Genomic DNA, 25,762 nt, shown 5'->3' with positions numbered 1-25,762 from the left:
ATACAAGGTGTTCGATATATGTCATGGGGCAGACAAGCAAGTACTCATGACCCAGATAAATTGCACGAAGCAATCACTGAGATCACAGTACAACTTGGATCTGTTGCAGATGGAATAGACAGTGTTCTTTATACCCTAGAATAAAATTCCTGTCCAACAGTATGATTATTACTATGTATAAAGGGCAGTGGTTTGATATTGGGAAGATCTATCTGGCCACGATCTTCAAAGCCAAGGATTTTGTCGAGAAGAAGCCAACAAAGGTGGGGAAGTTATTTTTCCCACGGCTTATCACAAGGTTGCTTTTGTTCAAAAGCATTCGACCTCCTCGGCCTCGAGCCTCTTTGGGATATCAAGTCACCATGCTGGAAAGAAGGACATGGCGTCAGAGCATCAGCCATTTGAAAATAACTTCTGCTGGAAAGAAGCAGACCCAAGAAGGTCACTCAGTATCACCACCTAGTGATTCCTCATCAGCAGTTGCAGCATCTCCACAATCAGATCGCATGCGTGCAGCGATAGCCCGGCTAGAGATGGGGCTACAAACACTAGAAGAGGGACAGCAAAAGCTGGAGCACATGTTGGCCGCAGTCATGGATATGGTACGAAGTCCAAACACTAGAAATTTTGGGGAGTTATGTTTTAAACTCAGTAACTGGACCAATTTGGAATTGCCAGATTCTGTCAGCAGCCTTCAAGAGTAAAATCCATCTGCACTACCATCTGTGGTCCAGCTCACGGCTATTGATTGGGTTTTAATAATGAGCATGTCTTTACTTTACTTTGATAAATTTCTCTAGTACAGCTTTTGCATGTTCAATGCTTCCAGTTCTCATGTTTTTGATGCTCTGTTACACTCATCATTCCTACATTTATTTGCCCAATTCCCGTGTTTTTGATGCCTTTGTTACATTCATCATCCCACATTTATTTGCCTTTATTTGTCTATCACTTGCAAATTCCAAATCTTGCAAATTCCACTTTGACAGGATTGAAATTGATGATAATGAAAAGATGAACCGAATGAACCAGATTTTGGGGCACCCATTAACAATGTCGAGTTTGACTTGAACATTGAGGATGAATCTGAGATATAGTCAGAAATGTTGAAACAAGTTTAATCAAAAAGAAAAGATAATTCAAATGGATGAGGTTGTTAATTTGGGGTTGGAAATTTGAATTGGTGCAAACTTGGAAGATTAGAGATGAAATAAAGAAGCAATTTGATGCGGGATGTCTTGCTGTAGTAAAATACCCCGAATGATATGGAAATATTGCACCAGTACTGAAGAAGGATGATTGTAATCAGATCACGATGGCACTAGAAGATAAAGAGGAAATTACTTTCATCACTTTATGTGATACCTTTTGCTATGAAGTCATGCCATTTGGTCTAAAAATGCAGGAGATACTTATCAGCAAACCAAGGTCATTCTGTTTCATGATATGATGCATAAAGAGATTGAAGTGCATGGGGATAACATAATTGCCAAGCCAAGTGAGGATGAAGATCACATGATTAACTTGGAAAAGTTTGTTCAAGAGGTTGAGAAGACGCTAGTTGAAGTTGAACCCCTCAAAATGCACATTCGGGACAATTTCAAGGAAGTTGTTAAGTTTTATTGGTAGAAAAAAAATAAAAAAAAAATATTCCCGCTAGAGTGAAAACCCGCAAGGGCGCTCTAGGCAAAAATAGGGAAAAAAAAAAAAGAAAAAGAAGAATTCTGCTAAAGTGAAAAAAAACCCTTATGGGCATTTTAGTTTGGGCTGCAAGATGGTTGGATCACGAATCTGTTGAATTGATGAGTATTGCCTGAGTTGACTGTTAACTTGTCTCACATTGACATAGGTGGGAGTGCAAAATTAATTTCGTAATTGAAGGGTTGGAGATCAGTTAATTGGACATGCACCCAAAACTGGGGTAGATTTTGGGGTGCTCTTGATACCATCAGATATTTTACCTTGCTAAGGTGTTAGTCTGTTACATAGAAGAAGAAGTTTGTTGGCAGAAATGGAAGGTTCAGAGATAGCCTCATACAAGTCAGATTTGATTATTGTTAATTGGGTGCACACCAAAATTGGGGCAATTTTGGTACAATCTTTGAATTATCACATATTTCATCTTGAATAAGTTCAGTTTGTCCTTCTTGCCTTTGACCTCCCTAATTTCTTGTACATATTTCATTCTAAAATATTTTATTACCACCCATCCTTTTCAATAAAAATTGTGAGGAAATTCATTTCTTCAATTTTGTGGTTTGTAGTCTCCTTTTACATATCTCAATTCAATTCTCATTTGATACTCCAAGAAACAAATTGTGAGGAAATTCATTTCTTCAATTTTGTTGCTTGTTGTCTCCTTTTCCACATCCCAATTCAATTCTCATTTGATACTCCAAGAAACAAATTGTGAGGAAATTCATTTCTTCAATTTTGTTGCTTGTTGTCTCCTTTTCCACATCCTAATTCAATTCTCATTTCATACTCCAAAAATTTATCATTTGCTTTCAATAATTGACAAGCATGGCTGTACTTTTGAATTTATCACTGACAAAGTTTTGACAGGAAATATAATGAGTGCATCAGGACAATACTTTTGATAGGAAGTTGATGGATTTTGGCATCCTAAGCTGGAAAGGATCTGAGTGAAAAGCCTGAAGCTGAAGCAGGTGTTAGCAGGAAAGAGAAGCTCACATTCCTAAGCCGTGCAAAAAAAAAAATATTAAATTGAATAAAGAAATTCAGATAAATGGGTAGCTTTGAACTCAGATGCGTACGAACATGCAAATTTCAGGGAAAATCAATTGATTATGGGAATGCACATTGGAGAAGGAAAAGAGATAGCCCAAGAGCTAGAATCCAGAATGGAAAAAGGCCTTCACTAATCAGATTGATACATTGAAAGCTCAGTGAGTCAGAAGGTCAACCCTAACAGAGAAACAAATTTGGTTTAGCAATTCGTAATTGTGCGCTTGTTGGAGGATGGCAAAGTCTTGAGAAAACATGCATTCATTCATTCATGAGACATTCATAATTGAGCAAAATAGGTCAGTGCATGCATCATCGCTGCATAAATAAAAATTTTCCAGGCAAGCCGGGAATGACTATAATGATCCCAAGCATCTTTTTCTCAAAAAAAAAATCAAAAAAATCAAAAAAATCTTTTCCAGCCAATTCGGGAATGGCTACAATGATCCCGAGCACCTTTTTCTCAAAAAATCAAAAAAATCTTTTCCAGCCAAGTCGGGAATGGCTACAATGATCCCGAGCACCTTTTTCACAATAAAAAAAAAATCAAAAATAAAATCTTTTCCAGCCAAGTCGGGAATGGCTACAATGATCCCGAGCACCTTTTTCACAATAAAAAAATCAAAAATAAAAAATTTTCAGCCAAGCCGGGAATGGCCTTGTGATCCCGTGCCCCTTTATTCTCTTGCACAAATATTTGGCCAAGCCGGGAATGGCCTTGTGATCCCGTGCCCCTTTATTCTCTTGCACAAATATTTGGCCAAGCCGGGAATGGCCTTGTGATCCCGTGCCCCTTTATTTTCCTGCACCAATATTTGGCCAAGCCGGGAATGGCCTTGTGATCCCGTGCCCCCTTTATTCTCTTGCACAAATATTTGGCCAAGCCGGGAATGGCCTTGTGATCCCGTGCCCCTTTATTTTCCTGCACCAATATTTGGCCAAGCCGGGAATGGCCTTGTGATCCCGTGCCCCTTTATTCTCTTGCACAAATATTTGGCCAAGCCGGGAATGGCCTTGTGATCCCGTGCCCCTTTATTCTCTTGCACAAATATTTGGCCAAGCCGGGAATGGCCTTGTGATCCCGTGCCCCTTTATTTTCCTGCACCAATATTTGGCCAAGCCGGGAATGGCCTTGTGATCCCGTGCCTCTTTATTTTCCTGCACCAATATTTGGCCAAGCCGGGAATGGCCTTGTGATCCCGTGCCCCCTTATTTTCCTGCACCAATATTTGGCCAAGCCGGGAATGGCCTTGTGATCCCGTGCCCCTTTATTTTCCTGCACCAATATTTGGCCAAGCCGGGAATGGCCTTGTGATCCCGTGCCCCTTTATTTTCTTGCACAAATATTTGGCCAAGCCGGGAATGGCCTTGTGATCCCGTGCCCCCTTATTTTCCTGCACCAATATTTGGCCAAGCCGGGAATGGCCTTGTGATCCCGTGCCCCTTTATTTTCTTGCACAAATATTTGGCCAAGCCGGGAATGGCCATAGTGATCCCGTGCATTTCAATTCTCGTACGAAACTCGGTTGACTATACCTTTGTTTGCCTTTTATTTCATAAAAGACATACAAAGGGGGGCAGCTGTAGTATCCGATTTTCGTCCGGCTAAAATACAAAAAAATACAAAAATGAGAAAAAAACACAAAAATGCAAAAAACACATTTGTTGTACCTATAAGCCCATAAATATTCTCTTTCTTGGATTCTTAAGCCCACAAATACTCATATCTTAGCCCAATTTATACCAACCTATGTTCAACATTTGTTGGCCCATTTCATGAAGAGCTAATTTGCTTGTGTCCACTACCATCTTGACCAATTTCTTGATTATCATTTGAAAGCCCACCACATGATTTGTCAAACCCATTACTATTTCCACCTATACATATATACACATATATGTATATCTCTCTTGACATCATTCCATGCATCACCATCATTTTAGTGCAAATTGATGTGCAACTCCACTTAAATTCAATGGTGGTGACTCCATTTACATTCAATGGTGGTGAATCCACTTACTTAGTGCAAATTGGTTATTCAATGGTGGTGACTCCACTTAGGTTGCCATGGTTGGTCATTCAATGGATGGGTAGCTCCTAATTTCCTATAAATAGAGAGCTAAGGGAGAGAGCTAAAGGAGGAGAGCAAGATAGAGAGCTAGGGGAGATAGCTAAGGGAAGAGAGCAAAAATAGAGAGCTAAAGGAGGAGAGCAAGATAGAGAGCTAGGGGAGAGAGCTAAGGGAAGAGAGCAAAAATAGAGAGCTAGGGGGGGAGAAAAAGAAAAAGAGAGAAAGAAAAGGGGAGAAACTTCTTGCTATCAAGTTCATCAATCATCAAGCTTTCCTGTTATTTTTTTTGCTACAACAATCTTCTCCAATGCGAGCCTCTACAATCAAGGACTTCAAACTGCAGGATTTTCAAGACCCTAATCTGTCCGAGATTAGCAGACTGCTTTAAACTTTGAATTTTGCTCTGAAATTTTGATATAATGTTTAATAAGGTGTTGTGACATTGTATATAAAATTTCGTTGCATTTCGACCTCATTTGATAGGTGAAATCAGAGTTGAAAAATCTGTGCGCAGTGTGTGGTTTGAAAATCTGTTTTGTGCAAATCTTGATTCTTTGATATGTTGTCATTTCAATTAAGGAAATCATAAGTTGATTTCATTTATCTGGATTATGGACCTTATTTGATTTCATTTATGAATTTGCCATAAGTTGGCAATAATGGATTAAATTGGCAAATGACATTTTTTCCAAATAATCATTTATACCATAAGTTGGTATTTAAAATTAAACCTACCAAAAGTTGGTAGGGTATTTTATCATTTACATCATAAGTTGGTATTCAAAATTAAACCTACCAAAAGTTGGTAGGGCATTTTATCATTTACATCATAAGTTGGTATTCAAAATTAAACCTACCAAAAGTTGGTAGGGCATTTTATCATTTACACCATAAGTTGGTGTTCAAAATTAAACCTACCAAAAGTTGGTAGGGTATTTTATCATTAACACCATAAGTTGGTGTTTAAAATTAAACCTACCAAAAGTTGGTAGTGTGTCTCCAAATAAAAACTATCATAAATTGATAGTAATATTCCAAGCTATTTTTTCAAACATTATCATAAGTTGATAAGTGTGTTGAAAGTAATAATTCAAACTTTAACAATTATATCTTGCAAAGAGCAAGTATCCATAAGATAGCCATGAAATTAATTAGGGTAACTGTTTTCAAACGGGAGTTGTGGGGTGCCTAACACCTTCCTCACACTCAATCGATCCCTGTACCCTTTTCTCTGGTTCGCAGGTTTTTACGGTGTCCAATTGCACCTTAAATCAATTGGTGGCGACTCTAAACATTTTTCATCCTTTCAAACGTCGGACTGCGTCGTGACCCCGGTTGCGACACCTTTAAACCAAATCAAAGATAAATTATATAATATTTATGTTGATTCCAACAAATAGAGACAAAAATAAGTGTAAAGTGACCAATAAAAATTGGTAAAATATCATACAATCAAAAGTCTTCACCCACTCCAAAAATACTCCACCAAGTCAAAACTTGCAATGCGCACAAAAATCAATCAGGCAAGTCTTGGCACCCTTGAGTAATCCATGCTTCATGAGTCCCTGCAAGGCCTTCTCACCAGCGTGCCCCAACCTCGTACATCACAATCGTGAAGCATCTTAAGCATCAGAATCAACAGACACCGCTACTATTGCTCCACCTACAATTGTGCTCCATTGAGGTAATACAAATGATTTCTCCTACTCTTTCTCATCAAAACAAGTGATCCAGAAACCACTTTAAGGGCTCCACCCTTCAATGTGACTACATATCCCTTAGCCTCCCATGTGTCTAAGGAAATCGAATTCTTCTTCAAAGTATGAACAAATCTCATATCATGCATGACCCTCGTAATACCATCATGGAGTCTCATACCAATACTCTCTATCCCTTCAATTATGCGTTTCTGATCATTCCTTATATAGATTGTTCCATCCTCCACTTCCTCAAGTGTGGTAAACCAATCCCTATGAAGACACATATGGTAGGTACATCCAGTATCAAGAATTCACTCATCAACATGGGTCACTAGTGGTGAACAAATGAAAGCATATGAATTCTCATCACTATCATGTGCAACATTTGCCTTGGGCTCCATCTTGTCCTTGTTTTTCACCTTACGACAATCTTTTTTCCAATGCCCCTTTTGCTTGTAGTAGGAGCACTCATCTTTGGTGGGTCTTTCCTTCCGAGACTTCTTGCCCTCTGTCATCCCTTTAGTTGTCAATGCATCAGAAGATGTGTCAGTGCCACTTTGAACCTACTTATCCATCTTCCTCACCTCATTGTTGTTTCAAAATGTTGTAAATATCCTCAAACTTAATCTTCTTTTTTCCCATAGAGAAGTGTGGTGACCAAGCGATTATACGAATCTAGTAAGGAATTCAATAGCAGTAGGCCTTATCCTCATCTTGAATTGTGACCTCTAAGTTTTCCAAATCCAATTTTATCATGCTCACTCAAGTGATCCAACATAGTACTACCCAGAGGGTATTGAAACCTAAACAACTTCTTCTTCAAATAGAGTTTATTCTCAATGCTGTTGGTCATGAAATTGCCCTCAAGTTTGAACTACAAATAATTATCACTAGTCTCCTTTATCACCGAGTACTTAATTTTCTTCTCAAGACACAATCTAATTTAGCTACACGTCTACCTATTCAGCTTCTCCCAAATCCCATCAAAAATGTCATCCGGCTTATCCCTAAGGGCATCTCCAACAATGATATGTAAAATGAGTTTCTAAATGTGTACTATGCATACTTCAAAATGGTTTACATACTCATTTACAACTTTGAAAAACTCAATGATTCTCAAATTAACTAACTCACTTTTACTCTCTAAAAAATATGCATACTCACTCTCTCTCCTCTTTGGGTTTGTATATTTGGGAACTCATTTGAGAAAATGTAAATTTACATATTGTGATGAGAACCCTGTTGGAATGATAAAAACTAAAAAATGAGAATGCATATTGACAGTTAGGATTTTACATACTCACATGAATCCTTTGTTGGAGTTGCCCTAAGAGTAGCATCCAAATCCTAATGTATAGTATACCCATCACCTCACATTGTCACATGGCAAAATTCCTTTTACCATCAAACTTCTCCACTTCAAAACTACTATTTGAGATGGCCCTCCCATAAGAAGGAACTGATGTAGAAAACAATGACAATATCGACGCTATTTCCTTAGGAGCATTATCTAAACTACCCTCATTCATCTTCAACCCAACAATATCTAGTCAATCCCAAGCGGAAATCACAACCTAGGGTATGAAACAACTATGAAACAACCTAAGCACCAAGGATTTACTAGTTAAAGTAAACATGCTCCCAACTCCTTATATACGCATGCATAATTGTATCTTATGTTGTTGATTATCAATGAAAGTATGTGCAGTTTTCCACACATGTGAAGAATGATCAGTTTTGGACAATAGTAAGCTGAAAGAATGCCATGCAGGTTATTGTCATCAAGTAGAGTACTGCTATTGCTGGAAGAATCACATGAAATTTCACTCATATGTACTCTTTTCTATGTCAATTGCCCTGAAATATACATGAAAATGTATATGTATGATATTTGATCCTGAACATGTGATCTCTGAATTCTCTGATAATATTCATTTCTTCGAGTGGATTTTATCCGTCAGCGTATGAGACGTATTCCAGTTTGGATTGAAGTCTTTTGCTAGTCTAACATAAGGGAAATCTCTGCTTTTGCTTCTTCTTTCCCTCGAAGACACACTGCATGTGCAGCATCCTAGAAGCTACAAATTGAAGGACTAGAGCTTGTTTTTGGTTGAGTGGAAAAAATGGAGCAAGGACAAAACCCTTATTCAGGTATTTGAATTGTTCAAATAGAACCTGATATGCATGTGTATTATTGGAGATCCTGTCAAGAAATAGATTAAATTCAAGCACTAAGAAAATGAACATGCCCAAAGAAGTAATTACCTTAAACAACGTAGCATACAACTACATAAAATTTGCTGATGGAGAATAGATATTTGAAGTGTTCAACGGTTTCTGGCTTTGACAAAGAATGATGGCATAACAAGCGAAAGAGATCGAAGAAAGTAAAGGCAAAGACAAAGTACTTGACGCAGAAAGATCGACGAAGAACCAGAGGTAGAAAACAAGTTCAACCATTTCGATTTTCTGTTCTTCATTGTACGGTTTCAACTAGAAAGTCACATTACGCACAAGCATGCAGAAAACGGGCATGTATATGAGAAAGCAAGTAGCTAGCTAGCTAGCTAGCCATTCTTCGGATACTTTGAAATACATAATAAAAAGTGCATTACAATGCTGTTGCTCATAAGACCAAGAAGTAGGCAGCATTAGCTAGTAGCATTCTTCGGAGTTCGGACACATTGAAATACATAATTAAAAAAACAAAGAAAGTAGACTAGATTGATGGCATGAACATGTTCATCCTTGTTAGATAGTCTCTCTCTCTTCCTCTCCTTTTCTTTTGTGTTGGATTTAGGTCTTGTTTATTTTCTTGATTTGTGTACACCATTGGAACGCAGCCCATCCAGTTCGAGAAATGCTTTCCTCTCTATACAGTGTAGTGCTGCTGAATGGTATCAATGTCCAGCCCTTTGAGCTTCACCACTGACTCGACATGCCCCTTGAGGGTAAGAAGCTCCCGAAGCCTAAAATTACGCAGTGGTTAAAAGAAATTATTCTTCCTATTCAACTAAATCTCTGTTAAGTGTATCATTTCCTCAAATGCTAAAAGAATAACCCATTTACATACCTTGCAACTTCTGCTCGTCGCTTAGCCTGCTCAGCAATCTCAGATAACTCTCGGTAGCTGCCCCTTTCGGGGAAGACATTAGACGTTTCTTGTGGTTGAAGCCCGTGAAGAGTCCTCTGAGCAAGAGCCCATTGAGCCTCCCTCTCCTCTTTTCCAAAGTCTTTCTTGGTTGTGAAGGCAGTCTGTGGGAAGGGCAAGTTACCACATTTGAGTTCTAACACCTAAAATGATTAAATTCAGTTTCAGACCGATTGTATAAAAGAGGAGAATACCTTGTTCTCCAGCAAGTTGAGCCAGGCCTTCCCACTGAGGATGTAACGGATGGCAAACTTCATTAAGTCGAGTGGGACGTAGAAGACGATGCTGTAAAGCCATATGACACCAGCCCATCCCCAACCAATTCCCTTAACCTTTGCAAAGCCCCAGTTGGCATATACGGCAATTACAGTTGCAACCTGAAAAAGATCAAAGCCAGTTAGCTTTCTATGTCATAACTTCTTCACTCCTATCCAGTTACATCAACAAGAGGTATTTCAGGCCAAAGCAGAAAGAATGTGCATAAAGAACCTTACCAGTTGCGCAGCCAGGAAGGCACCCATCAATAGCATTCCAGGGCGCTCAACATAGGACCAGCTCCTTGACCGAGTCACAAAAATAAGAGCTTGACTCACAATACTAACTTGTAGATACAAAGCGGACATCATTTCATGCTCACTATCCCTGATACTTCTTACGCCAAATTTGTCCTGTGAATAAGAATTGATTGAATTGAAGTCAAACATTGGTATTCCATGCTTCACTAGAATTACACACCGGTTTAAAACAAAATCGAATTGCTTACGGGGAAGAAGTCAGTTTTATGCATTGCCCAGAAGAATATGACAGTCATCAATGCCAAGTAACCACCGAGTGCAACTCCAGTAGCAAAAATTTCCTTTAATTTCCAGCTATCAGGCAATGGAGATGGCTTCACTCGATCCTTTGAGATAGTCATAATCGTCCCTAATCATTGCAACAAATCATTGTGGATTGAAATTAGCAACTTTATGATCATCGAGTCTGGAGCATTTAAGACTGCAGTGGTGTTTTTTTTTTTATACTCACCGTCATTTAGGATGGCAATAATCAAAACCATGAATGGGGAGAAGTCAAATTTCCATATCAGAGCGACAAACATGAAGCCAAACTGCAAGTTCAACAGAGAAATATATTAATCAATTCTCATCATTTATTTTAAGCAATTGCACATGAGAAATCAGTCAATGTACACTTACCACAATACGGATTGTGATGGAGACAGCGTAAATCTGCAAAAGTAAAATCACGGGCGATCATAATGAATCCAATCAAAGAAAACCAAGGATTTTATGGTTAGGAAGAAAGGTTCAGAGTAACTAACAGTATAATTCTTCATCCGCTGGAAGATAGCCCTGCTAGTTAGCACTGCACTGATAATGACACTTAGACCAGGTTCTGTTAGAACAATGTCAGAGGCACCTCTTGCAGCATCTGTAGCATCGGCAACAGCAATTCCAATATCTGCCTTCTTCAAAGCAGGTGCATCGTTGACACCATCTCCAGTCATACCACAGATATGTTTCCTTTCCTGCAACTTCTTGACAATTTCGTATTTATGCTCTGTACAGTAAGAACAATATATAGGTATTAGATGAGGAAATCTTTTCAGTTGAAGCTGTAAAAACAAATTCACAATTGCTCAAGCTCTCACTATCCAGCGTCATACAAGGACCCACCTGGAAACACGCCAGCAAACCCATCTGCTTTCTCAATCAACTCTTCCACAGGTAGAGCAGCTATGCTGGCATCCTTGTCTTGACCAAGCAAGGTAGCAGATGGATACATGTTTGTTCCCATTCCTAAACGTCGGCCAGTCTCCTTAGCAATAGCAAGTTGATCACCTGAAAATTAGAGAACAGTAAAGTAAGAAAAGAACCAACAATTGCACTTTATGAGATATTTAAAAAAAAAAACTAACAATTAAATTACCAGTGATCATCTTGACATTAACGCCAAGATTAAGTGCTCTGCGGATGGTTTCAGCACTGTCGTGCCTAGGTGGATCAAAGAGGGGTAACAAGCCCACAAACTCCCATGGAGCACCAGGGCTTTCCTTCCTTTTCTCCGGAACCACCTGCAAAGAAAGTGTTAACAAAAGCAATCATAAGGTGGTGTTGTTACGTCGGAACAAAAAGCAAAATAGAAAATGGCACGAAATAAAAGCTAGTAATTGTATCAGTGACTAAACCTGTCTAGCAACAGCCAATGAACGGAGCCCACGTTCTGCGTACTTGTCGATGACACTAAAAGCCTTCCTCTTAACATCTTCCTTGCAGTTGCAAAGGGTAAGGATCTATGGAGAGAAATAAATTATCAGACAAGAGGATGAGGTCGACCATCCAATGTTATCATCCCATATAAGAGATCAACAGATATTAAGTGTTGCAAAATCACCTGTTCAGGGGCTCCTTTAGATGCACGGTGCCAGTTTCCATCAGAGTCAATGTAAGTCAATGCAGTCCTTTTGTCAACGGGATTGAATGGAAAGAAGTGAACCTCTCTAATGCCAGCCCTTGCCTGCATAATAATACATGCACTTTTAAAATAAGCATCCACTCTGCAAATTTCCTCTTCAACCTAAATGAAAAACAAACTAGAAAGCGAAGGAAAAATGTGTCATACCTCCTTAGGGTCAGCAAGCATTCCAACCATGGCAGCGTCAATGGCATCTTGATTTTCTGTTCTGGAAGATCTGGCAGCAAGCAAGATCACATGATCTTTTTCAACACCTTTTGCGAACACCTCTACCAAATTTTTGTCAACACCTAGCTTGTTAAGGGTCAGTGTCCCAGTTTTGTCACTGCATAGGACATCCATCCCGGCCAGTTCTTCAATGGCAGTCATGCGTTTGGTGATGGCACCCTGCTGAGACAGTCTGTGAGAACCAATAGCCATTGTTACGGACAAAACGGTGGGCATAGCAATTGGAATGCCACCAATCAAGAGCACCAAGAGATTGTCAATCCCATCCCTATACTTGCGGTGCTGAATCGGGTACATAACTATGATCTCAATCACCATACCAATCGCAATGGAACAAATACAGAAGTTCCCGATTGAAGTGAGCACCTTTTGAAAGTGCCCAACTTGGTTGGTACTATCAACAAGGTGTGCAGCCTTTCCAAAGAACGTGTGCACACCAGTGGCAATAACAACAGCTTCAATTTCACCTTGTTTGCAAGTTGAACCTGAGAAAACCTCATCCCCGGGATTCTTGGTGACAGGTAGTGACTCTCCAGTGAGGGCAGATTGATCAATCTTCAAGGGGTCACCCTCAAGAAGACGTGCATCCGCAGGGATGATATCTCCCAATTTAACACTAATGATGTCACCTGGAACTAGAATGGCAGCATCCTGCTCACTCCACTTGCCATCCCTAAGTACCTGTACACCACATGACATCTCAATCACAACTACATCTAGGACTAACGAAAAAGTCCTAATTTCTTAAATATTGAACGCTGCTTGTACTGCAGCAAGCACAAACGAAATAACACAGTAAATTTGCTTCCTTCTCATATTGTAAAAATGCTTAAAAAACACAATTTCTGCTAATAAAACAAGGGTAAAAATCTACATGACATGGCACCTGTCCATCAGTTATTACTTATTAGCTAGCATCTAATCCTTGCTTTAACAATACTAGGTTAGATGACACCCCAAGAACCCAACATAAACTTGTTTAAACAAGAATTGACTTCTCCAGATCAACTTCAAACAAGATTATGCAATTCATTTTTTATGCCCAGTCAATGAAATCAGGTTGGTAGTCCTTTAATAAGTTACCTTTGTTTTAGGGGCAAGACCGGCCATAAGGGCGGCAGCAGCATTTCCGGCATTGTTTTCTTCAATGAAACTGATGGTGGAGTTGATGACAAGCAAACAAACAATACCAACAAAATCTTGCCAATCTGGGGGCTTCCCATCTCCATTGGCCAAAGCAATAGCCATAATAGCTGCAGCTTCCATGACCCATGACAAGGGATTCCACATGAACCCCAAGAACTTGAGCAGCTTGCTTTCCTGATCAAAACCAATATCGAAAATAATTGAGTTTCTTCACATCACATGCCACTAGCTGTTATTATAAACAAATAAAGCATCATCTTGTCAATGAACAAAGTACCTTCTTCTCTTCTAGCTTGTTTGGCCCAAAGATTTGAAGCCTGTTGGCTCCTTCCTCTGATGATAAACCCTCTTTGGTACATTTCAACTGCTCAAACACTTCATCAACTGGAATTCGTTCCTACAATAACCCAAAAAACAACACAAAAAAATGATCAATTTTGACATCATTGGAATGAAATTTCAATAGAACATGTTTCTGGGTTGAGAACCTAAAGACCGATGTGGACCGAATTGACTCGGGACATACTCGGCCAATCACAACAAGCGTTGACTCAAAACCCCGTGACAATACCCAAAAAAGTGGTCGTGTCAGGTTGGACAGCCCCGCCACTTTTACGACACGCTATTGGTGATCGTAGTCTTCACGGGCATACACGATTCCAGATGAGACAAAACCTAGAGGGGTATGATTGAAAGGTCGAAGAAAATCCAGGGGTGAACAGACAAATTGTTGAAAATGATGGATCCAAGAAAAATAGATCTCAGTGTTCAACGCCGTGAATTACGAAAGTTACTGGCGATTCCAAAAATATAAAAACAAAAAAAATTTCATACAAACAGACTGTTAAAAAGAAACAAAGAAAGACACTAAAAACCAATTCTCCTCCATTACTGTCAAGTACCACGGAAAAAGGACCCAAAATTATTTTTCAGACTGACTAACACGCGCAAAAAGACGTACAGAGACATATGAGTGAAATAAATACAGACAAGATTTGTTTGGGAGGCGAGAAAATCAAAGAAAGAAAATGAAATCTCTAAATAAGTTGGGTTTCAATCATTTTGACTCAAACTTAAAGTCTCAATGTAATATTTGACTCCTATAACAATTTTCTTTCAAAAAACCCAGATATATATATGAACAAAAAGACAAAAACTGTATATGAATGATGAATCAAAACCCATGTAGATCTCAATAATTAAGAAATGATGAAGAGAAAAATTAAATACCAGATCAACAGTTTCGTTCTTGATCTGGTCAAGGCTGATTGCTGCCTTGTCCCCCATGATGTGTGCTCAAGTACTCTTTCACGGCTAGAAAACCCAGATGATTCAATCAACAAGATTATACAGAGAGATGAAGAGGAAGAAGAAACTAAATGGTCATTGAATGAGAAATTCTGTATCCCAAGAAAAGAGAGACAGAGAAAGAGCAAGTGGCGTGAGAGAAGCGCTCTGTGTATTTAGTTAGCAGTAGCGTCTCCTTTTTATATGCTCTGTGCCCGTCTCTCTTACACCCCTCCCCAATTTGACCCGCCGTTTAACACCTCCACTACCATAATACCATTACCACCAATTGTGGTGGGCCCACCTATCTCTTTCTCTCTCTAACTTTCTATCTCTTCTTACCTTTTTTGTGGGGGTGATGTCTTGGAGTTCCAACCTTCCTCGGCCGTATTACCTTTTTTTAAGAATCCTTAATTAGCTGTATCAATCATCATACCTTTTAAATTTTGGGATATTATTCATTTTCAATTTGGTATATTTATTGTTTTTTCATCTCGGTAGGTGGGGGAAGGGAGGAAAAAAAGGAAAACAACTCAAGATAAATTGGTACAGCGAAGGGCCTATTCACATTAAATGGCAATGTTTGGTATCCATTAAATGTAAATTATAGTGTAATCATAATACTTGGTAATGAGATTCTTTAAAAAAGCTCAATTTTATCTAAAATTTTTATATTTTAATTATAAAACAAAATATTTGTTAGTTGAACAATTATATCCCCAATGATTACAAATTATTTACAGTTGTATAATTACATAGTTGTATGTCATGAAATCTACACAAGAGCGGAGTCAGGAATTTATATAAGAGGTGGCCAAAAGTTTGAAGGAGATGCCACGAAATTTTTTTTTGTTATTTACTGAAAAATTACCTAATTTCTCAGTGATGATAGCAAAATTAAAATGAACAACAAAAGTATCACTTAATGCATAAAGGACATGTCCTTACAAGAAAATATAATCACCACACCTTAAATCCTTTGATCTAGATCATGCAATTGAATTTTTTTTTTATAAAATATTAAACATAAGCAAACAAAGCAAAACCAAACAGTACGTAAAACTTAACTTAATAAAAAAGGACGTGGAAGTTCAACTTACTTGAGTTAATCTTATAACTGCTGACGACGTGTTTTCATTTTCTAAAAATTGAATAATACTTTCATTACTTATTTCATTTAGTTCGTTTTTCTTAATATACACAACCAAACTATCATGTAAAAATTGATCTCTCATTCGATTGTGGATTCAATTTTTTATGATCTTCATAGCTGAAAATGCCCTCTCTATAGTAACTGTGACAATGGATAGAAATAATGCAAATTTCAAAAGTCATTAAACAGAAGGATATACTCCACTTCTCTTATGGCAAACCAAATTCTGAGCCAACTCACCTAGACTTGTTAACCGTGAAAATTCATTATTGTTGTGCATATCATGTATATATGTATCAAGGTCATCATTAGGAGCAAAGCACTCCATGAGAGAAAAAAATTATTTGGGTAGAAAGAAGTAAAATGAATTAGTTTTTGCTTATCGAAGCAGAAAATGAATTAATTGGACTTAAACATGGACCACAAACTAGTTTGAGTTTTTTTTCTAAGACCTAGGTCACTTTGTAACTCATTTAAATTAACTTCTACATGAGCTTTCTATAAGAGTACCATCTCCACAAGTAGGTGATGATTCAGAATTCGACCTTTTAATAAAATACTTCTCCTCCATATTTGAAAAAAAAGATAAAAAATTTGTAAAAATATACTTAAATTAATCCTAGTTGGACAATATATTAACTTTCTTGTGATTTCAAAGAACCAAGCATAACATTTATTTCAATGAAAAGAAGAAAAGAAAAGACACCGAAAAAACAAAACGTACAAAATCGAAGCTTAAACTTACCTAGCAAAGTGATGTTGTACAAAATCTGGAAAAAAAAGAAGGAGAAAAGAAGAAGTGTAAATAAAAAAATTTGTTCCGTAAAAAAATTTGGAACATATTAAAGTGATATTGTTTTAATATTAGTTGACCCCCAAAATAACTTTCTGGCCTTGTATACATCATAGATGTTCTACAATGCTTTTTTTTTTTATTTATTTCTAATTTTTGGAAAGAAACAATGCCGCTCATGTTCCTCTCTCACTAATATTGTAAGTCAATGGAGCATCTAAAGACAAAATGAAAAATACAGATAATGAAATTTAAACTCAATAATATTCTATTAACAAAAGATTAACTCAATCATATGCACATTAACCGTCAAAAAATAATGTAATGAAGTGTTAACTACCAAGTTGTGGGCCCTACACAGCATTTTCGTGGAAAAACAGACAAGTGTCTCTCACATGGCAGCTCTTTTATTCTGCCCCGAGAAAAAAAAAAAACTATTTCTTTGTTTTTTTTCAAAGAACTATTTCTTTCCTTAAAATAAGAGATTCTGACTTTAATTTTTGTGGGTCCCATTGATAATCTAAAGTCATCTCACCTAGGCAAGAAAAAACTTCATATTACCAAAATATCTTTATCAATAAGACACAGCCATGTGGCATCTAAAGGCCAGCCTAGAGGAGGAAACACCCCAGTACTTAATAGGCACCTCGGTACTTATCGAGGTAGGCTCCTTGGCATCACTTGAGGTAGATACGCTTCCTCACAAAGAAATTAATGTTCAAATAGGACACAACCTTTAAACAGAGTCCGATTTCCCTTTAGAAAGGAATGTATCTTCCGAGAAATCCTCACAAAGACCAATGGTAGATAGTCATACTCGTACTACGATAAGAACACTTTAACTCATATAAATAGGGAGATCTCAAGCGCTAGGTAAATATTATGACTCCAACACTTTCAATAGCTTTTATTGAGAGGAAGAGTTATGAGAAACGAGAGCCACCCTCTTTTGCAAAGTTTTGTACTGACTTGAGTGTAGGAGAGGTCCCCCGAGCACACCATTGAGGCCCTATCGTAACTTACGTTCATTCTCTATGTAGTAAGGAAGGAAGGAGAATACCCACCAACAAGAAAGGAAATCAACAAGTCTAGCTCAGTTTGGCTAAGTGATTCGCCTAGTAGGGTCAATCATATTTACGACATCATCGGTTTGACGTCATTTGTGGGAAAGAAAGTTAACTTCCTAAAAGAAACTCAGTGTGATCATATCGAGAAGGAATAACACAACTTCGGTAACAAATAATCTTAACCCCTAGGGACAGAGGGCGGCCTCAAGCAGAATAAGGCAACTAACCTAGGTGATGGTACCCAACAACCCAATGTTCAAGCTGGGGAGGGCAACATACCATTTACTGTTGAGCAATTTCAACAGCTCTTTCAACAAGTGTAGGTCCTGAACGAGATGATGATGGCAAACCAACAATCACAAGGGAACCGAGTTGATGGACAGAATCAAGTTCATGCATTTAGCCCAACACCTCGGCAAACCGAGGAAGTAATAAGTTTTCACTATAAACAATATGCAACCTCCGAAGATGAATAACCGAGATGGTACTGTTGACGAGAGTACTGGGAAGGACACCCAAGATACCAATAATGATGATGTAGAAAATGACTTGGAAGAAATGAATAAGAAGATCGCGGTACTCCATGGGACAACCCCCTAGAAGGAAAATGAGACAGCTTATTGACATCTCTAACAACTGAGATTCTTGAGGCTAATATGCCCCAAAATTTTAAGATTCACACACGGAAGAAGTATACGGGACTAACAAATCCCTACAATGACACCATGGGTTTCAAATCCATGATGAAGTTTCGAGGGGCTAATGATGTAACTGATTCATCTAATAGGGTCTGTCCTATTTACAACATCATCAAAATAATTTTTAACGTAATTTATTAAATTTTTTAAAAGAGTCAAAAAAATTGTATAATGCTGATCAACCAAGCCAGATCATCTCTAACAATTGGTTTCCTTTAAAAAAAATTCAATGATAGTCTTATAATTATTATTAAGGGCTAATGTAATAATTCTCGCAAGTGCACAAGAGTACGAATATATAGCACAGTGTATGCAAGTACGAGGTCGATCCCATATAGACTAGTTAATTTAATTAATGTACCTAAGTGGATGTATGAATGAGAAGTGGTGATGAATGAATGGAAATATGTATGACGTAATTAAACTAACTAACAAGGAATTGAAATTTAGATTCTTGAGATATCAATATGAGAAGAACATTAGGGTAATGATTTCACCTAGCAATTATATCACAAGCATTCAATTAACAAACACACAATTATGGTTCCAATTCAAGGGTTGATTCTTTCTTAAATATGTTGGTTCGTTCGTTCGCGATGCCAACAAATATTATTAATAATGGATTAATCTTGTTCTGTTCGCAGTTGTTAACCCCAGACTAATAATTCATTGCGATCTAAAGAACTACAACAACCAATCAATCCCCTAATCTTATCTACTTATGGATATTATGGGATAAAAAATTAGAATGGACCAATAGAAATAAAAGTTTGTTATGAGGGACATATTGCTAACTAGCCCATTTTTTTGGTTATTTTTATTGGAACATGTCTTTCCAATTAGTAGTGCTAGGTAACCCATATAGTAATAGCCCATGGGAGTCCAAATATTTTAAAATGTTTTAACTACAAAGTACATATTAGATTTTTTTAAAAAAATACATATTTATAATCAACGCATAAAGCTCTTTCTAAAAAGATTAATTGTCAATGAGTTTTATCAGGTAAATCTTAATTCCATTATTTTTTTCAATGAAATTTTCAAAAACAATGAATTATAAACTGTGTTTTAGAAAACAATAAAATGTATGTTAAAACAATAAATTTTGGACAATGAATTATGGGATAAAAGAGTAGAAATAAAACTATTTCATTGATTAAATCAATGGAATAAACCTGATGGGCTACCAAACTGATAGGCTACATGTCTTTTTTGCTTTACAACTGGGTCCTTAGTGATAATCATCCCTTATAAATAATTCACCTAGCATGAATCATGTGTTCAAAATCTCGTTCCAAAGAATTTCTTCGTAGGATTACTTTTAGGTCCAATAATTATCTGGTGCATGTAGAACAAGAAAACTTCCCAAAGAATTAGTTGGAAACGAAATTACGGACACCCTTAATAAAAAAAAATTAAAACCACAAGAACTCAATTAAGATTGATTGCCGAATTAAGTTTATTAGAATACAAATCAAATCATCTTAAAATTAATACGTGATAATTGTTATGAAACATTTAAGGTGGATGACCCAACTGAAGAGAATGAAAGCTACAACGGCTTCATTAAAGACTGAATGTATTATAACATTCAATTTAGTCTTTAATAAGTAATTAATACTTCCATTACGTTTGATATTATTTTGTATATAAAAACATGTAATGATGATTTGTTGAAGGATGAAGAAAGACGAGAAAGAAGTATTCTCTTCCATTACTCTTCCATTTAATAACTAGATCAATTAAGTTCTATATTACATTATATTTACAACAATAATTACATATGATATAACTTAAAGGAGAGGTTTGAACACTATAGAACTATCATCCTCCCAAAAGCTCGTTATGATTGGATGCACCTGAGGTTGCAGGATTATAAAACGGTTAGTGAGTATAATTCTGTACTACACAAAATTGTCTCACAACTTGAACTATGTGGAGAAACTATCACTGAAGTGGATAAATTGGAAAAGACATTTTCCACATTCCACCTCTCGGATATAAACCTACAGCAACAGTATCGAAACCGCAATTTTACTCAGTGTTCCCAATTGATATCCCTCTTACTTGTAGCTGAGCAGAATAATCAGCTTCTATTGAAAAATCACCAGTCTCGTCCTACGGGTACTACACCGTTCCCTGAAGTGAACGCGATTGTATATAATAATCATGGACGTGGACGTGGACGTGGTGGAAGAAGAGGACGAGGCCGTGGTCGTCATAATCGTGGAGGTAATTATCTTCAACCATACCACCAAAAGAGGTATCATGTTGAAACAAGTCATAAAAATAAAACATACCACCAGAAGAGGTATGATCCTGAACCAAGTCAGAAAAATGACAAAGGTTTGCAAAACAAACCCCAGAAGGGTAATGAAGAGACTTGTTTCAGATGTGGTGCTCAAGGTCATTGGTCGCGTACCTGTCGTACGCCTAGGCATCTAATTGATCTATATCAAGCCTCCACCAAAGGAAAAACAAAAATTGTGGAAACAAACTTTGCAAATTTTGATGATTTTAATATTTCTGATGATTTTACACATTTGGATGTTTCTGATTTTTTGGAAAATCAAGATGGTAAGTCCATATAGGTTAGAATTATTTATTTGAGTGTGTTGTTTAATAACTTACGATGTTTGAGTGGGTTACATTAAAGTTTATGCAAGTATGTTAAATATATAATGAAATAAATGATCAATGTGTTATGTTTCAAGTTTTTGTACATTATATATATTAAAATGATACAATATTAACAAGAAATCAATAGCCCACATGGTAGGGATCTCATACCATGACTATAAAGTTTCGGGATCAAATCCCTACAGTGGCAATGATTTCAAAGTTTTTTTATTTATTTATTTTATTGCATCAATGAGTAATATTAATCGGGTTTTCTTGTTTTAGAATTATGACTCACAAGGATGCATTACGTGGTTGTCATTCAAATGATGAAGACATATGTTTGATAGATAGTGCAACAACACACACTATCCTTCGACATGAGAAATATTTCTTACACATGACATTGCTTGAAGCAGATGTTGATACAATCTCAGGCACATCAAAAATGATTGAAGGCTCCGGAAGAGCTAATATTGTATTGCCTAGAGGAACAAAAATATATATTGAGGAGGCATTGTACTCTCCTAAATCAAAAGGGAACTTACTAAGTTTCAAAGATATTCGTCAAAATGGATATCATTTTGAATCTGGAAGTGAAGGTAATACAGATTATCTGTATATTACTTCCATTATTTCAAGCCAAAAGCTTGTAATAGAAAAGCTTGCAGCTTTCTCTTCGGGTTTATACTGCACAAAAATAAAATGGATCGAAACACATGTCGTGATGCATCAGAAGTGCTCTGATCCGAAAGAATCTATACTTTGGCATAATCGTCTTGGTCACCCAAGCTCTACCATGATGCGCAGAATAATTGAAAATACAAATGGACATCCGTTAAGAGACCAGAAGTTTCTTTTACCTAAGGATCACTTGTGTGTTGCTTGTTCACAAGGAAAGTTAATTGTGAGACCATCTACCCTGAAGGTAGGTTTAGAATCTCCTAACTTCCTGCAACGTATTCATGGAGATATATGTGGACCTATTCATCCACCATGTGGACCATTTCGTTATTTTATGGTTCTAATAGATGCATCATCTAAATGGTCACACGTATGTTTATTGTCTACTCGTAATGTTGCATTTGCCAGGTTCTTAGCTCAAATCATTCGTTTACATGCACAATTTCCTGATTATCCTATTAAGTCTGTTCGATTGGATAATGCTGGTGAATTTACTTCTCAAGCATTTTATGATTATTGCATGTCACTAGGAATAGATGTTGAGCATCCTGTTGCACACACTCATACTCAAAATGGTTTAGCTGAATCACTTATAAAACGTCTTCAATTGATTGCTCGTCCTATGCTTTTAAAAAGCAAATTGTCTTCTGACACTTGGGGACATGCAATATTACATGCTGCATCATTAATTCGCGTTAGACCATCTGCTCACCATTCTTATTCACCTTTGCAATTAGTGTTAGGTCATCAACCTAATATTTCACATTTTCGTGTTTTTGGTTGTGCTGTTTATGTTCCTATTTCACCTCCACAACGCACTAAGATGGGACCACAACGACAACTTGGTATTTACATTGGCTTTGATTCCCCTTCTATCATTCGATATCTTGAACCATTAACTGGTGAGATTTTCAAACCCAGGTTTGCTGATTGTCATTTTGATGAGTATATTTTTCCTCCATTAGGTAGAAAAGACTCTGAACCATATAAACATGATGACATTACTTGGAACACTGTGACACAATCTCATTTGGATCCTCGAACAAAACAATGTGAACTTGAAGTTCAGAAAATTGTTCATTTACAAAGTATAGCTAATCAATTACCTGATGCATTTAATGATACTTCACAAGTTTTACGATCGCATATTCCAGCTAGAAATTCAAGTGCACGTATCAATGTCCCTGAAGGACAAACAACAAGTGATGTCTTGAAACCACGTCAGAAACGTGGAAGACCACTGGGAGCTAAAGATAAAATTCCCCGAAAGAGAAATATACAAATTTCTACTAGAGCTTTGGCAGAGCTTACTCCAGAAGAGCAAATTTCTCCTGTAGAGAATACTCGTGCAGAGGTTACTCCTAAAGAGAATATACTTGCTGAATCCCAACCTTCTGAACAAATATTTCCTGAAGAAATAAAAGTACCTGATAATGATAATAATGAGAATTCAATATCTCATGAAGAAAGTTGGGATAGAAGTAAGACTATTGTCGACAATGTATTTGCATATGTAGTAGCTACAAGCATTACTAGAAGTAATGAGGATCCTGAGCCTAAATCTGTCGATGAATGTCGATGTAGATATGATTGGCCAAAGTGGAAAGAGGCTATGACAACAGAATTAAATTCTCTATCAAAAAGAGAAGTTTTTGGACCTGTAGTCCATACACCTAAAGATGTCCAACCTATAGGATACAAATGGGTATTTGTGAGAAAAAGAAATGAGAATGATGAAATTACTCGATATAAAGCGAGACTTGTAGCACAAGGTTTCTCGCAGAGACCGGGAATTGATTATGATGAAACATATTCCCCTGTCATGGATGGAATCACGTTCAGATTCATAATTGGCTTAACAGTCGCTGAACGACTAAATATGCGTCTAATGGACGTAGTAACAGCTTATTTATATGGATCGCTAGACAGTGAAATTTATATGAGAATCCCCGAAGGATTTCATTTGCCTGAAGCAAAGCCTAAAGGATTGTACTCAATCAAACTCCAACGGTCGTTATATGGGTTAAAACAATCCGGGCGCATGTGGTTTAACCGATTAAGTGAATACCTTGTTAAAGAAGGATTCACAAATGATCCGATTTGTCCATGCGTTTGTATGAAAAAATCAGAATCTGGATTTGTTATAATCGCTATTTATGTTGATGATTTAAATTTAGTTGGGACTCCTGAAGAGCTCACTAAAGCTAGTAATTATTTAAAGAAAGAATTTGAGATGAAAGATCTTGGAAAGACAAAATATTGTCTTGGCCTTCAGATCGAACACTTGAACAATGGTATCTTTCTTCATCAAACCACTTATACTAAAAAAGTGTTAAAACAGTTCTATATGGATAAAGTTCACCCTTTGAGCACTCCAATGATAATTCGTTCACTTGATATTAAGAAAGATCCGTTTCGACCTCAAGATGAGGGGGAGACACTATTGGGTCCAGAAGTACCATATTTGAGTGCAATTGGATCGTTGATGTATCTAGCCAATTGTACCAGGCCAGATATTGCATTTGCTGTCAATTTACTTGCAAGGTATAGTTCTGCCCCTACTCGACGACACTGGAATGGAATAAAACATGTTCTTCGTTATCTAGGAGGTACAACCAATTTGGGTTTATTTTACTCATTTGATGCCAAGTCTCAGTTAGTTGGGTATGCAGATGCTGGTTATCTATCGATCCTCACAGTGCAAAGTCTCAAATTGGTTATGTATTTCTTTATGGAAATACAGCTATTTCTTGGAAATCAGTGAAGCAGACAATAACAGCAACTTCTTCTAATCATTCTGAGATACTGGCAATTCATGAAGCTAGTCGGGAATGTGTGTGGCTGAGATCAATGATTTCTCATATTCAAGAAAAGTGCGGACTTCAATCAGTTAAGAGTATCCCAACAGTCCTGTTTGAAGACAACGCTGCATGTATAACCCAGCTTCGAGGAGGATACATAAAAGGTGATAGAACTAAACACATCTCTCCAAAATTTTTCTATACACATGAACTCCAGAAGAGTGGTGATATAGATGTTCGGCAGATTCGCTCTCGTGATAATCTGGCAGATTTATTTACGAAAGCACTACCACCTACAACATTCAAGAAGTTGGTCTATAATATTGGCATGCGACAACTCAAAGATCTTCTTGAGTCAGGGGACGTAAAAATGTGAAGACAGTGGTGTGGATTGTACTCTTTTTCCTTTGACCAACGGTTTTTTCCCACAGGGTTTTCCTTGGCAAGGTTTTAATGAGGCAGTCTCCACACTGGTCACATCGAAATTGATGCACAAGAATGATGTACTCTTTTCCTTCGCTAAGGTTTTCATCCCATTGGGTTTTTCCTTAGAAAGGTTTTAATGAGGCACATTCTTTGTGTACGTGGTCCGTGGTCATCCAAGGGGGAGTGTTATGAAACATTTAAGGTGGATGACCCAACTGAAGAGAATGAAAGCTACAACGGCTTCATTAAAGACTGAATGTATTATAACATTCAATTTAGTCTTTAATAAGTAATTAATACTTCCATTACGTTTGATATTATTTTGTATATAAAAACATGTAATGATGATTTGTTGAAGGATGAAGAAAGACGAGAAAGAAGTATTCTCTTCCATTACTCTTCCATTTAATAACTAGATCAATTAAGTTCTATATTACATTATATTTACAACAATAATTACATATGATATAATTTCTTGCATTCATCTACATTCCCCCATAAATAAATATATATTATTATTTTGAAAATGTAACAAAAAGGACTTTAAAATAGTTTATGAGCCAAGCCATAAAAAACATTGAGTCCATCTTCATTATTCTATTGGAAAATTAACTAAATAATTAAGAACATGCAAATTAATTAAGGTGTTAATTATATTAATATGTATGGAGATTAAGATTCATAATTTTATTAGGAACATAAATAATTACACTG

General features: G+C 37.0%; 1 protein-coding gene across 1 annotated transcript; it reads right to left on the bottom strand.

Annotated features, from left to right (window-relative positions):
• Positions 1-9,056: 9,056 nt before the first annotated feature.
• Positions 9,057-15,043, bottom strand: LOC119996784 (plasma membrane ATPase 4-like). The gene is made up of 16 exons (XM_038843578.1): positions 14,751-15,043; positions 13,798-13,917; positions 13,458-13,694; positions 12,294-13,055; positions 12,066-12,188; positions 11,860-11,964; positions 11,601-11,745; positions 11,348-11,512; positions 10,993-11,231; positions 10,868-10,900; positions 10,698-10,779; positions 10,435-10,595; positions 10,166-10,339; positions 9,866-10,048; positions 9,594-9,775; positions 9,057-9,489 (listed from the first exon to the last, which is right to left on the bottom strand). Exons 1-16 carry the CDS (start codon positions 14,805-14,807, stop codon positions 9,393-9,395), a joined length of 2,865 nt encoding a protein of 954 aa, XP_038699506.1. The 5' UTR covers positions 14,808-15,043; the 3' UTR covers positions 9,057-9,392.
• Between the last annotated feature and the right edge of the window lie 10,719 nt (positions 15,044-25,762).

The sequence above is a fragment of the Tripterygium wilfordii genome, chromosome 4 (assembly GCF_013401445.1).
Source record: "Tripterygium wilfordii isolate XIE 37 chromosome 4, ASM1340144v1, whole genome shotgun sequence".
In the NCBI taxonomy this organism is placed as follows: Eukaryota; Viridiplantae; Streptophyta; class Magnoliopsida; order Celastrales; family Celastraceae; genus Tripterygium; species Tripterygium wilfordii.
This window is presented reverse-complemented; position numbering and strand designations above follow the sequence as displayed.